Source organism: Pelobates fuscus, chromosome 10, assembly GCF_036172605.1.
Source record: "Pelobates fuscus isolate aPelFus1 chromosome 10, aPelFus1.pri, whole genome shotgun sequence".
NCBI classification, from domain to species: Eukaryota; Metazoa; Chordata; class Amphibia; order Anura; family Pelobatidae; genus Pelobates; species Pelobates fuscus.
Genome location: NC_086326.1, coordinates 109095724 through 109110578, shown reverse-complemented (window position 1 = coordinate 109110578; position 14855 = coordinate 109095724). Strand labels below are relative to the sequence as shown.

General features: G+C 45.6%; 1 protein-coding gene across 1 annotated transcript in view; it reads right to left on the bottom strand.

The window, feature by feature from the left end:
* Positions 1–14855, bottom strand: part of SLC43A3 (solute carrier family 43 member 3) — a 166453-nt gene that overhangs the window by 47855 nt on the left and 103743 nt on the right. Inside the window, exon 9 of the mRNA XM_063434833.1 lies at positions 13004–13156. Coding sequence (XP_063290903.1) covers positions 13004–13156 — 153 coding nt within the window. The remainder of the gene's footprint in view (positions 1–13003; positions 13157–14855) is intronic.

The window sequence follows — 14855 nt, the reverse complement described above, 5'->3', positions numbered from 1 at the left end:
CTCTGACATCTCTGTTGGCTGGGGTCCCCGCCCCGGGTGGGCCCCGCCGGTGCCACCGCCCGCCCGCTCCCCGGAGTTCGTCACGGGTCAGGCGGGTGGCAGCGGCCGGGCCCAGCCGGCGCTCAGGGCCCCCCTCAGCTTATGGTAAACATCGCATTTGAAATTATGAGACATCACATTGCTTACAATTCCCCCCCGCTGCCCCCCTCCCCCCCAATGAGAGTCCCAGCAATGTCTGTGGGGTCCGTTAGGTTACCCTACTCCACTGAGCCGTGGAGCCCTTGATGTGTGCTCGGTCTTTGTAGCTTCTTCGTCTCCGTAGGGGGTCGGGTCTCCCTCTGGGGTGGCCAGTGGCCGCGTAGCGGGATCTATTCGGTGTGTCCGAGGGCTCTGGTTTCTCAGGTCGGTGTTAGGATTGAGTGTTCAGTTTGGTAGCGGTGCCGGTGGTGGGCCTCAGGATGGGGGGTTCATAGTGCTCAGTCCTTTACATGTTGGCGCCTGAGGGGCGCGTGGTTTGTTGCCTTGTTCTCCGAGGTCTCGGTGGTTGCTGCGGCCTGGTCTGCATGTCGGGTGAGAAGGTGTAAAAGGCTATCGGGTCCGGCCAAGGCATGTGTATCTGTGGCAGTTGAAGGTCCCGTACAATGTCTCTGAGGTCGTCTTCGCTCTTTACCATGTAGGGGCCTGTATTCGTAGTGATTTGTAATCCGGTAGGGAAGCTCCAACGGTATCTAATTTTGTTGGCTTGTAATACTCTCGTGAGGGGGCGCATGGCCCTGCGGTACGCTAGGGTTGCTGGTGATAAGTCAGGGTAAAGTTGCAATTCCGCGCCTTTGTGCAGTATTCGCCTTTGGTCTCTGGCGGCTCTCAGGATATCTTCCTTAACTTGGAAGTGTAGTAGGCAACAGATGACATCCCGTGGGGGGGACTCCGGCGGGCCTCTGGGCCTAAGTGCCCTGACGAACTCGACGGGTGTATTGGGCGGCCTCAGCAGTAGGGCATTAAATATTTCCGTGAGAGTTTCACGGATCGGCGTGGTCTGGTCTAGTTCTTCGGGCAGGCCCCGGATTCTGAGGTTCTGCCTTCTCCCTCTATTATCTAGGTCTTCCATATGGAGGGCCATTTGGCGGAGCTGTGTTTCTTGTCTGTTTAGGGTGTCTGCGGTTGCATTCTGCGCTGATATGACATGGTCGCAGTCTGCCTCTAGCTGTGCCACTTTGCTGTGTATCCCCTGTAAGTCTTCCCTCAGGGCCTGCAATTCCCCTGCAATCGATTTGTGGAGGGCCTCATTGGCCTCTTTGAGGTCTGTTTTCGTGGGCAGGCTGCTCAATATAGTCGCCCAGTCCAGCTGGGGAGGGGGTGGATCGGGTGGTGTTAGTACCTGCTCTAGGTGTCCGCCGCATGGCAGGGCCGCATGGCTTGTGCCTGATGTTTCTGCGTCCCCTGAGGCCTGATCGGCCTGTTCCGTTTGGGCCGTTAGGAATCTGCGCATATTCGCAGTTTGAGTCCCCCTCGGGGTGTCGGTGGTCGTAGTGGCGTGCTGGGACCGGTGATTTCTTCCCATATTTCTGGTGTTGAAGCTGGTGAGACGGGTTTTGTGATCTTAGCCTGCAGGGAGCTCCTGGTTCACGCCGCCATTCCGCTCGGCGCTCAAGCCACGCCCAAAAATAAATCTTAGTCACTACCCATAAGTGAGTGGAAAGTATCTCCAATGATGCCATGGCCTCCCAAGCCAATGGTAGTACAAATCAAATAGGCATAAAAACAGAACAGAACTACAAAATAACTATTTTATAATATACATTCTTGTCTATTTATAAATAAAACTGCCGGTGTCAATCCTTTTGCAATTTGCCATCCACAGAGATTTTTTTTTTATGACCCCACAGAGCATGCAAAAAGGAGGGAAGAGTACTATTCTACAGATATACAAACAGGGCCGGACTGGCCCACCAGAAAATTACAAGCAGGCAGCCCTAAATGGGTATGATTGAAACCCTGAATTCAATAATTAAGAGTCCCATTACCTTTGTCTATATAGTGTATAATTGACATGCCTGTACTTAATGTTTATATGTATTGAGGTCACATACATAATTATTTTTAAAGTCTAGTGGTATTTTTCAATAGGTTCCCAAAAAATGCAATCAGATAGTTACATAGTTTCATAGTTACATAGCTGAAAAGAGACTTGCGTCCATCAAGTTCAGCCTTCCTCAGATATGTTTTTGCTGTTGATCCAAAAGAAGGCAAAAAACCTAGTCTGTAGCGCTTCCAATTTTGCAACAAACTAGGAAAAAATTCCTTCTTGACCCCAAAATAGCAGTCAGATGTCTATTTGGCTCAAGCAGCTATTACCCCACTAATTAGAAATTATATCCCTGTATGTTATGTTTTTGCAAGTATTTTTCCAATTTCAGTGTTAACATCTGTATGGACTCTGATAAAACCACATATTCAGGCAGAGAATTCCATATCCTTATTGCTCTTACTGTAAAAAAAACATTTTCTTTGCCTTAGCTGAAATCTCCTTTCTTCCAGCCTAAATGTGTGACCTTGTGTCCTATGTATAGCCCTGTTTATGAATAGATTTCCAGATAGTGGTTTGTACTGGCACCAAATATATTTGTTTAATGTTATCATATCCCTTCTGAGGCGCTGTTTTTTTCCAAACTACAGAGATTTAAGTTTTTTAACCTTTCTTCGTAACTAAAATGCTCCATTCCTTTTATCAATTTTGTAGCTCGCACTTTTTCTAGTGCCATGATATCCTTCTTTAGAACAGGTGACCAAAATTGAACAGCATATTCAAGGTGTGGTCTTACCAGCGATTTATAAAGAGGCAAAATTATATTTTTATCCCGAGAATTTATGCCCCTATTTATACATGATAAAAACCTTACTGGCCTTAGCAACTGCAGATTGACAATGCATATTGCTGCCTAATTTGTTGTCTATAACAGTTCCCAAATCCTTCTCGTGTGTGGTTATCCCTAATTCACTACCATTTAGGGTGTAAGTTTCTTGTGCATTTTTGACCCCGAAGTGCATAACTTTGCATTTCTCTACGTTAAATTTCATCTGCCATTTTAGTGCCCAATCCCCTAATCTATCCAAATCCCTCTGCAGCAAAGCAATGTCCTACTCACATTTTATTACTTTACAGTTTTGTGTCATCTGCAAACACCGAAACATGGCTTTCAATGCCCATTTCAAGATCATTTATAAATATGTTAAAAAGAAGCGGTCGCAAAGCTGAACCCTGAGGGACACCACTTACCACTTTTTTCCAGCCTGAAAATTTACCATTAACGACAACTCGTACTCTATCCTTAAGCCAATGTTCTACCCAAGAACAAGAATATTCATCTAGACCAATTTCTTTTAGTTTGAAGACTAACCTATTGTGAGGAACCATATCAAATGCCTTGGCAAAATCCAAGTAGATCACATCCACTGCTACACCCTGATTTATACTTCTACTTACTTCTTCATAGAATGCAATTAGGTTAGTTTGACATGACCTATGTTTCATAAAACCATGCTGATTATTGCTAATAACAAAGTTCTTCCCAATGAATTCCTGAATATTATCCCTTAATAGCCCTTCAAATATTTTCCCAGTCACAGAAGTTAAGCTCACAGGTCTATAATTTACAGGCAAGGATTTTGAAATCTTTTTAAATATAGGAACGACATCTGCCTTCCTCCAATCCTCTGGTACAATACCTAAAACAAAAGAATCTTAAAAAATTAAATACAGAGGTTCAATTATTTCCCTACTTAGTGTCAGGGTACCTGAGGCCTCTACCTCTAAGGGAGGTAGAGACTTGGTGGTGTATCCGTCCAGGCGAGCTGTTTCCTCCGTTCCTCGCGGTTCATCCAGTCACTTAAACACCGGCCGCGAGGAATCCACGTCCTTTTCTAGCAGGACGCTCAATACGTGACGTCATGACGATAGCACGAGCAATCTGTCACTCAAGTGTCCGATATCCAATCGGTACTTGTCAGAGGCGTGATTTCCATCCAGAGCCAGGGTATTTAAGCTTACTCCTTACTTCAGCTCATTGCCCTGTCGTGGTTCTAGCTTGTCTAGTCACTCAGTGCTCTGGTATTCTAGTTTGCTCTTTTGGTTTTGACTCGGCTCGTTTTACTACCCTGTTTCTCTGTTATCCCTTGACCCGGCTTGTCTCTCGCTTATCTGTCTTCTCGTTCCCTCGACCTCGGCTTGTCTCTGACTATTCTTTACTCTCGGTACGTTAGTCCGGCCATTCTAAGGCCCGGTATACGTACCTTTCCACTCTTTGTACTCTGCGTGTTGGATCCCTGTCCCGATCCTGACATTACGACAGGGCCAATGGATCCTGCAGGTACAAACAGTCAGCTTGGTTCTTCGGATCCCAGGTTTGACGCCATGGAACATAGGATGGATCAGATGGCTTTGGCACTACAGGCACTTTTGTCTCGTGCTAGTAATCCACCTGAGGAGACACGTACTCCTTCTATCTCTCCTGCAGTCTCAGGTCTAGAGGTAGCCACTGTAGGTGCTTCTTCCCGTATTACCCCACCAGTACGTTATGGCGGGTCACCGGAGAAGTGTCGTGGCTTTCTAAACCAGATTAGCATCCATTTCGAATTACAACCCCGCTCTTATCCTACAGATAGAGCAAAGGTTGGATTTATTATTACTCTGCTCATTGAAAAAGCTTTGAGATGGGCCAATCCTTTATGGGAGAATGATAACCCACTAGTCTATAATTATAATGCCTTTGTAGCTGCGTTTAGAAGAACTTTTGACCCTCCTGGCAGAAAGGTCAATGCAGCTAGATTAATGTTGCGCCTTAAACAGGACAATCGAACACTTGTGGATTATGCACTAGAGTTCAGATCCCTGGCGGCAGAAGTTAAGTGGAACGAACAGGCTTATATAGATGTGTTTTTGAATGGGTTATCAGATGTAATTCTTGACGAGGTCGCTACTAGAGAACTCCCTGAAAATTTGGAGGATTTAATTTCTTTTATATCTCGTATTGATGAACGCTTAAGAGAGAGGCAGAACACTCGAGATAGGACCCGTAGACCCTCCTTTAAACTAGCGCCTACCTTTCAAATCTCTGAGTTCGAAGACTTACGTATTCCTGAACCTATGCAGATAGGCAGTACTCATCTCACTGAAAGGGAGAGACAGTACAGGAGAAGGGAGGGTTTATGTATGTATTGTGGAGTCAGGGGTCATTTACGCCTAAATTGTCCCAATCGTTCGGGAAACGCTCGCACCTAAGTTCCTCTAGAGGACAGGCCTTGGGTGTTTCTACTTTGTCCTCTATTCACAACTACAAGGAGCTCAGGCTTGTGTTACCCGTTTCTTTAAAGTGGGAGAAGGGAGTAGTTAAGACTATGGCACTAATCGATTCTGGAGCTGCTGAGAGCTTTATAGATCAGGGTTTTGCTGCCAAGCATGCTATTCCATCCCAGTTAAAAGAGACACCTCTGGCTGTCGAGGCCATCGATGGTAGACCGTTACTTGAGCCTGTTATTTTCCATGAGACCATACCGATTAACTTGACTGTTGGCATCCTGCATAAAGAGGATATATCCTTAATGCTCATTTCTTCTCCGTCTATTCCCATAGTCCTGGGGTACTCCTGGCTGAGGAGACACAACCCTATTATTAATTGGGAATCAGGGGAGATAGTTTCGTGGGGAGAGAATTGTCAAGAAAAATGCTTGCGGAAGGTCTTACCTCTTGGATTAACTAATACATCGAATACCTCTGACAATCCTACAGAGACACAAATTCCGCCTCAGTATCTAGATTTAAAGGCAGTATTTGACAAAAAGAAAGCCGATACCTTACCCCCACACAGGTCCTTTGATTGCAAAATTAACCTACTCCCTGGTACCATGCCTCCCAGAGGTCATGTATACCCATTATCTATAAAGGAGAACTCAGTCCTAGAGGAATATATTCACGAGAACTTAGACAAGGGATTCATCAGGAGGTCCTCCTCCCCTGCCGGGGCTGGATTTTTTTTTGTTAAAAAGAAAGATGGTTCTTTGAGACCTTGTATTGATTATCGAGGCTTGAATAAGATAACCATTAAAAATGCCTACCCGATTCCCTTGATCACCGAACTCTTCGATCGTTTGAAGGGCTCTACAATTTTCACCAAGTTAGACCTCAGAGGGGCATATAACTTGGTGAGAATCCAGCAGGGACATGAGTGGATGACGGCATTCAATACTCGATATGGCCACTATGAATATACTGTCATGCCTTTTGGGTTATGCAATGCGCCAGCGGTATTCCAAGATCTGATTAATGAGGTTCTTAGGGAATTTCAGCAAGAGTGCGTCATTGTATACCTAGATGATATACTCATTCATTCTAGTGACATTGAGATTCATCACAAGCAAGTCAGGAGGGTTTTGCACAAGCTTCTCCAGCATGGCTTGTACTGCAAGTTGGAGAAATGTAGCTTTGATCAAACCCAGGTAACCTTTCTCGGCTATGTGATCTCTGGGGAGGGATTTAAGATGGATCCGGATAAGCTCCAATCCATTCTAGAGTGGCCTTTACCCACAGGTCTTAAAGCCATACAGAGATTTATTGGTTTTTCCAATTATTATAGGCGCTTTATTAAGGGCTATTCTTCCATTATTGCACCTATCACTAACATGACCAAACAGGGGGCTGACACTAAGAATTGGACTACTGAAGCTCTCCTTGCGTTCAAGACTCTCAAGGAGCTTTTCGCTTCCGCTCCCATTTTAGTTCACCCTGACACTTCTCTGCCTTTTTTGCTCGAGGTAGACGCATCAGAGACTGGTTTAGGTGCTGTTCTATCTCAAAGGTTGGGTGTTGATAAACCATTACATCCATGTGGATTTTTCTCTAAAAAATTGACCGGTACTGAAAGCAGGTATGACATTGGTGACAGAGAATTACTAGCGGTTATCAAGGCTTTGAAAGAATGGAGACATTTATTGGAAGGTACATTACATCCTGTTACCATCCTGACAGACCACAAGAACTTGTCCTATATCGGAGAGGCCAAGCGTCTGTCCTCCAGGCAGGCTCGTTGGTCGTTGTTTCTTACCCATTTCAATTACGTTCTGACTTACAGACCTGGGTCAAAGAATTCTAAAGCCGATGCGCTATCTCGCCAATATGAACCCTCTGCTTCAGTTGAACCACTTTTGTCTTCCATTGTACCCAAATGCAATATTATTGCTAATACCAGTCTCAAAATTCATTCTCCGCTACTTGACCAGATCTTGAAGTCACAACATCTAGCTCCCGGAAACACTCCTGAGGGAAGAAACTTTGTTCCTCCTGAACTTCAACTGGAGCTCTTACAATGTTTTCACGAAAGTAAAATAGCTGGTCATCCTGGTATTCGCAAGACATACTCTCTGATATCCAAGGATTTCTGGTGGCCTTCACTTCGAAAGGATATTGAGGAGTTCGTCGCAGCTTGTGAGACTTGTGCCAAGACTAAACTACCTCATGCATCCCCATGTGGCCTATTACACCCCTTGGACATTCCTGAGAAACCTTGGTCCTGTTTGTCCATAGACTTTATCGTTGATTTGCCTGCTTCCAAAAGACAGACTGTTATTCTCACGGTGGTGGATAGATTTACTAAGATGGCCCATTTCGTGCCATTACCTAAACTTCCGACTTCTCCTGAATTGGCGGAGATTTTTGCGAGAGAAGTTTTTCGCCTACATGGGATTCCTTCAGAGATTGTTTCTGATAGAGGTTCTCAATTTGTCTCACGTTTCTGGAGATCCTTTTGTTCTCAAATGGGCATCAAATTGAACTTTTCCTCTGCCTATCACCCTCAGTCTAACGGAGCTGCTGAACGCACTAATCAAAAGATCGAACAGTATCTGCGTTGCTTTGTTTCCGAACACCAGGACGATTGGGTCGGTCTGATTCCTTGGGCGGAGTTCGCACACAATAACCTTGTTTGCGATTCAACTCGCTCTAGCCCTTTCTTCATGAACTATGGCTTTCATCCTTCGATTTTTCCTTCGGTTTCCTCTTCTCAGGGGATACCGTCGGTTGATGATCATGTCGCCAACCTGAAGAAATTATGGGATCAGACTCGACAAATTCTATTACATAGTTCCTCGCTGTTCAAGAAACACGCTGACAAACATAGAAGAGCGGCTCCTGTTTTTGTTCCTGGGGATAGGGTATGGTTGAGTACTAAGAATATTCGCCTAAAAGTTCCGTCCATGAAATTTGCTCCTCGCTACATAGGTCCTTACAGGGTTCTCACTCGTATCAATCCGGTTGCGTATCGCCTTGCTCTGCCACCTGCCTTACGCATTCCTAACTCTTTTCATGTCTCCTTGTTGAAACCCCTCATTTGCAACAAATTCTCCTCTAAGGTCCCCTCGCCTCGTCCTGTTCAGGTGGAGGGTCGGGAGGAGTACGAGGTCAGCTCCATCATTGACTCCAGAATTTCAAGGGGAAAATTGCAATATCTGGTCAACTGGAGGGGATATGGTCCTGAGGAGAGGAGTTGGGTACCTCAGGAGGACGTCCATGCTTCTCGCCTTCGCAGAGCATTTCACCTCCGCTTCCCATCTCGCCCCGGTTCATTCCGCCCGGTGGGCGTATCTGAGAGGGGGGGTACTGTCAGGGTACCTGAGGCCTCTACCTCTAAGGGAGGTAGAGACTTGGTGGTGTATCCGTCCAGGCGAGCTGTTTCCTCCGTTCCTCGCGGTTCATCCAGTCACTTAAACACCGGCCGCGAGGAATCCACGTCCTTTTCTAGCAGGACGCTCAATACGTGACGTCATGACGATAGCACGAGCAATCTGTCACTCAAGTGTCCGATATCCAATCGGTACTTGTCAGAGGCGTGATTTCCATCCAGAGCCAGGGTATTTAAGCTTACTCCTTACTTCAGCTCATTGCCCTGTCGTGGTTCTAGCTTGTCTAGTCACTCAGTGCTCTGGTATTCTAGTTTGCTCTTTTGGTTTTGACTCGGCTCGTTTTACTACCCTGTTTCTCTGTTATCCCTTGACCCGGCTTGTCTCTCGCTTATCTGTCTTCTCGTTCCCTCGACCTCGGCTTGTCTCTGACTATTCTTTACTCTCGGTACGTTAGTCCGGCCATTCTAAGGCCCGGTATACGTACCTTTCCACTCTTTGTACTCTGCGTGTTGGATCCCTGTCCCGATCCTGACACTTAGCTCTTTAAGTACTCGTGGGTGAATACCATCAGGCCTCAGAGCTTTATTTACATAAATTTTCTCTAACAGCTGTAGCACCTTGTCTCGAGTTATCCAATCCCAAGTTATCTGCAACTTTTTTGCAGCAATCATTTGGATATCTCTTGCCATAGGATCCTCATTAATATATATATATCATATATATACTGAAGAAAAAGTTATTTTACATTTCTGCCTTTTCCTGGTCTTCATTAACTTACAGGCCCATGGGGGGGCGAAGCCAGCAGCGCAACGAAGCGGTCGCATCTCAGCGAGCTCCGGCTCCACATCGCCTAAATAGAACCATAAATAGTGCAATCCACAAGAAAATCAATCTAATAATACGACCACAGAAGTAAAGCAGAACATGGGCAGAAAGTCCAAGAAGCCAAAGGCGGATAAAAGCCCTCCCGGACGGGATATTGCCGAAATGCTGCGGAACACGCAACAGGCCGCATGGTCCAAGATGGCGCTGGAGGACGACTTCGCCTCGTACTCCTCAGAGGACTTTGACACAGACCTGATGTAGGGGGCGTCCTTCAGACCGGCACCAAAAAACATCACGGCGGCTAACTCACCCGGAGACCCGGTCACTGCAAGCCAGCTTAAAGAAATGCTAGCAGAATTACGCAGAGACCTGTCCGCAGACATGGCCTATTTTAAAGCAGCCATAGAAGGGGCCCAGTCGAAGATCACCCAACTAGAGGCCTGTGCGAGCACCCAGGACTCCAGGCTAACGGCGGTAGAGCAACAAGTGGCTGACCTATCAAGGCAGCAACAGGCCACAGCAGACCGCATGGATGGAATGGAGGACCAAAGGAGACGCCACAACCTGAAGATAAGGGGGATTCCAGACTCAGTGAGCCTCACTGAACTACCCCACTACACCAGACGCCTCCTGAGTGCCCTACTCCCGCCAAAACAGGCGAAGTCCCTGAGGCTCGACGGGATATTCCGACTACCGAGGCCGACCCGGGCTCCAGCAGCCACATCCGCGGACCTTATCATTCGCTTCCAGAGCATATCGGATAAAGCGGCTCTTCAAACCACACTGAGGGGCAAAACTCCCGTAACGTTTGAGGGCAGCAAACTTACCTTTTTCCAGGACATCACCAGGAATACGCTTACTTGGCGGAAATCTTTACAACCGCTGTTGCAACACCTCCGCACCAGAGAGCTGCCCTACCGCTGGAGGACCCCGCGAGCAGTACTACTCACTATTAATGGGACCCCGCATAAAGCACAGAGCTACCAAGAACTGGAAGCACTCCTGCAATCTGCGGGTATACTTCAAACGGCACCCGCGAAGAGAACGGAACTGTCCAAGATCAACCCAGCTACCGTGCGGGAGTTCACCCCGAGAGCACCTCTGGGACCGACACTGACCACCCTGCCGACTTGAGCTATTTGGGACTATAGATCTCAAGATGACACCTCTCACCCTCCATCAGCGAAACCCAAGTTCAACAAAGTTTTAAACCCCCATTCGCATGCACGCCCGAGACTGGCACACAATACGGACACCGGCTGGAAGCGGCAGGACAACCCACCGCAGCTTAGTAATCCATGTTACCAAACCCCTAACACCTGAGAACACAGAGTCGAACTTGTAGAACCAACCTGGCCGCTCCATGTTATTGTTCCTGGGATGCTGTAAATTTTTCGTCTCTCTCTTACTATTCTACAGGCAGGGTAACTAACAACTGTCTTACCTGGGGAGCATACCGGAAGCGCCAGGACTTATCCGGCATATACGGTAATTGTTCCTTCTCCTGTAAAAACTCGTAAATATGCTTTCCGACCAATTGCAGTACACCACACTTCGTATAACCCTGCATGTAACATAGGTTTAAGTTATGTTTGTTTTATTTTACTGTTCAATACTCATGCTCATTAGTATAAATCACTGACCGATTAGGCCAGAGTTACACCTGCAGCCTATAACTCCACAGTCCACTGGGTCTAACGGTAACGGGCAGATTAACACACCGCCTGCTTTAGACCTTAATCTGTACCAAGGGTCACACACAGTTTTAGTGGACCTCTCTCTAACAGCGCACACCCGGATGCACCCAAAGGGATAGCAGACTAACATGCCTCTAATTTACCATGGTGCTACTTAAAACCAGGCTATCCCTAACATTCATACATAAACTGCACCAGCCTGCATATCCGGCATAGCACGGCACCGCTAGCTCATTTAGCCTACCTAACGTACAGACTTTACCTACATATGCCTCAGCACAAGCCTGTACAAAGTCCCACACTCTGTTCACTGTACTCGCTGGCGGATTTGTGCCAATACGCTAGGCAGCACTGTAATTACCTGGTACAAGAAAAGCTAGAATTCCAAACTTTGCATAGTTCACGGTAAGATAATGCGCCTCACTGCAGTTTCTAATGCACACTGATACGCCCCTGCATAACTCAACCAACTTACCTATAATGACTACACGGTTGGCACACTAGCCTGGCAAATTCAGAATACGACAACTTACCTACTTTAGCTCTATTAAGCGTTAACCTTCTCATTTTATTTCAATGTTTAGCCTATCAGATGACTGTTAGACTTATATAAAAAAAAATGTGCAAGATTTCATGCCACTGTTTATTGTAAGTATGTTTTCAGATACGCTGTTGTGGCGTCCGACACTACTATGTATAACATGCACACAAAAATAAAGAATTAAAAAAAAAAAAAAAAATTACAGGCCCATCTCTGTTTCCAGTCTACTTACACATTCATTTTTTGTTTTTTTAGAATTGATGTACTTGAAAAACTTTTGGGGGTTGGTTTCCTAAATGCTCCCCTACTTGATGCCTTAGAAATACTCATAAGAAAAGATAGTCACATACTGAATATTTATTTTTGGCATGTCTATTATATGTAACAAAAAAAGTATTGTCTATAAACATTTTATGTTTAATTACTGTGCCTGATGAACAAATAACTTAAAGTTAAGTGTGTAAAGTTACGTGATAATACTTGTAGTTTTCTCAGAATTACAGTCTAAGTCTACGTTTGTTGGTTTAACAAACTGTATGTTTATTGTGCATTCCATGTTACAAATATGCTTTCTAATAAGGACACTCTAATCGCCAAAACAACTTTAGCTTAACTGTTTCATGATATTAATGCCGTCTTCCACAGACTAAGTTTTAGCACAACATAGAATATCCTGCAGGGTTAAATTCCGTCTCACACTGGGGAGATCCAGGTATTAATCAATTCACTTTACGCTTATTACCCCTTGCACAAAAGCCTCTAACTCCTTCACCCACAAAGGTCAATTTTACGCTTGGACACACTACAGCTCCTCGCCCTTTGCATCCACAACAGCCCCAATCCTTCATGTATCCACTACAGTCTCTATCCTATACCCACCACATAATCAGAATGGACGATCTCAGCCAATCCAATGCTTTGCTATTGTGATTGGCTGAGATCGTCCATTCTGATGATGTCAGCCAAGGAGGCAGATTGGTGGCGGACCAGTTGACCTGCACAGCGCTGGAATAAAGGTACATTTTTACTTTAATTAAGGCAGACAAAGGGGCCAGGGGAGCTAAAATGTTTTTAGTTTTTTTGTGTTTTTTTAAATAGGGTAAGAATACACATTTGTAGTGTTCATTTAAGCTAAAGTTCATTTGGTAGTAAAGGATTATTGCAATACTAATACTAGCATGACATTCAAGTATTTGGAAGTGCTGTAAGAATATAGGGCATATAACTGGTTACGGTTTTATCTTAATCATTACTAGAATATAATACAAACCGGTTAGAGGATCTCCTCCACTTAGGCGGGTTAGTGTGGGGTTGAGTGTAGCAATAAACATGTAGTGTCTCAATTGCATAACAGAAAGCCAGATGAAGTGGAACCAAAACAGAGAAGATCGTACACAGCTGATGAATGAGACATCTTTTGTTTCTGTTGAAAACAGAATTAAAAAAAATAATTTTTTTAATTGTGTGCAAAATAATACAATGACAAAATTCATACTTTTCCATTAATTTATGAATTTACATTCACTTAATTTCACTTAACTTGCTTGGAAACTAAAACATTTAAACAGTGAGATACAGTTAAAGGAACACTATAAGCAGAAGTATGAATTTCTGATTTTTTAGCACTTAGTGTCAGTTACAGATCCAGGAATCAAACATGCAAATGAATGTGCTATTGAATCACCCCTCTTATATGTGTACGGTTATTGTCTGTGTCAATTTTGCAATGCTAGAAAGACTAATGGACGATGTTGCAAAAATGACACAGAGGTATCAGAGTTGGAAATAAAACAGGACATCAAGTGAGTATCATCTAAGAAAAGAAAATGTTACCTGCGCTTTCTCCTTAATCCCTATGTATATTTAGACAAATGGAGGTCATTTAGTTGCTCCAATGGCCATTGGAGGGAATGCCCGCCTGCCAACGTCAAGGCAGACCCCCCCTAAGCGGGTCCTAACACTGACCCTTCAGCCTGCTTCCTTGAGCTTCTGGCAAAGATATCTCTAATGAGACAGAAAGGGGTATTTTTAATATACAGCGGTAATGGGACTAAGCGCAGGACTTCTCTTTTTGTATTTGTATTTACTTTGTATCACACAGCCTGGTTACAATGCTGCTGCCCATCCCATGTGTTCCCTATTAAGGGTTAATAAGTATAGGGGTGTAGCTGCGAGGGGAGGCTGCAGTCCGCTCGCGGCACTCACCCTCCAGCCGTCCACGGTCCCCTTCCTGGCGTGCGCTTGGCATCCTCCCAGCCACGGATGCCGTCCGCGTCTTCCTCTACGTCCCCCAGCGGCAGCATGCATGACGCTGCACGCTGGGAGACCGCCCAATTTATTAAACGCCGGAAACAGCCACCTGACCCGGCGTTAACGGCACAGTGCCTCAATCACAGTGGGAGGTCTAGATATCTCCCACGTGTGATTGTTAATTCTGATTGGAAATTATCCAATCAGAATTAACCTTATGATTTAAATACTTACCTTTCCTGTTCCTCCCTGCCCTGTTGTGGTCTTTGCTTGCTTGCATTGCTACTGAACTTGTGTTTCTGGTTACGTACTCTCTGGCTTGTTTATCTGACTTTGTGACTTTCTCCTACCCTTTGACCTCGGCTTGTTTCTCGTTATTCGGTTCCCCTTACTCGGCTTATCTCCTGTCTATTCTTTGTGTGCTTAGCCCGGCCACTTTAAGGTCCGGTACTGCACCTTTTCTGTGTGTGTGTTAGCGTGTTTGGTTCCCGGAATCATGACAGTCAGTGTCCCCATGTCGCCCAGTCCCCTAGTCTCCCAGTGTCTGTGTCCCTATTTCTCCCAGTGTCCCCATGTCTCAGTGTGTCCCGTGTCACTAGGATACTAGGGGACACAGAGACATGGGGACACAGAGACACGGGACTAAGAGACATGGGGGCACTGAGACACTTGGGGAGACATGAGGGCACTTGTGGATACAGACATGGGGACACTGAGAGACATGGAGACATGGGGACACAGACATTTGGGAACACTGGGAGAAATGGGGTCACAGACACTATGGACACACAGACATAGGGACGCAGACACTGGGAGACATGGGGACACAGATATGGGGACACAAACACTGGAAGACATGGGGACACTAGGGA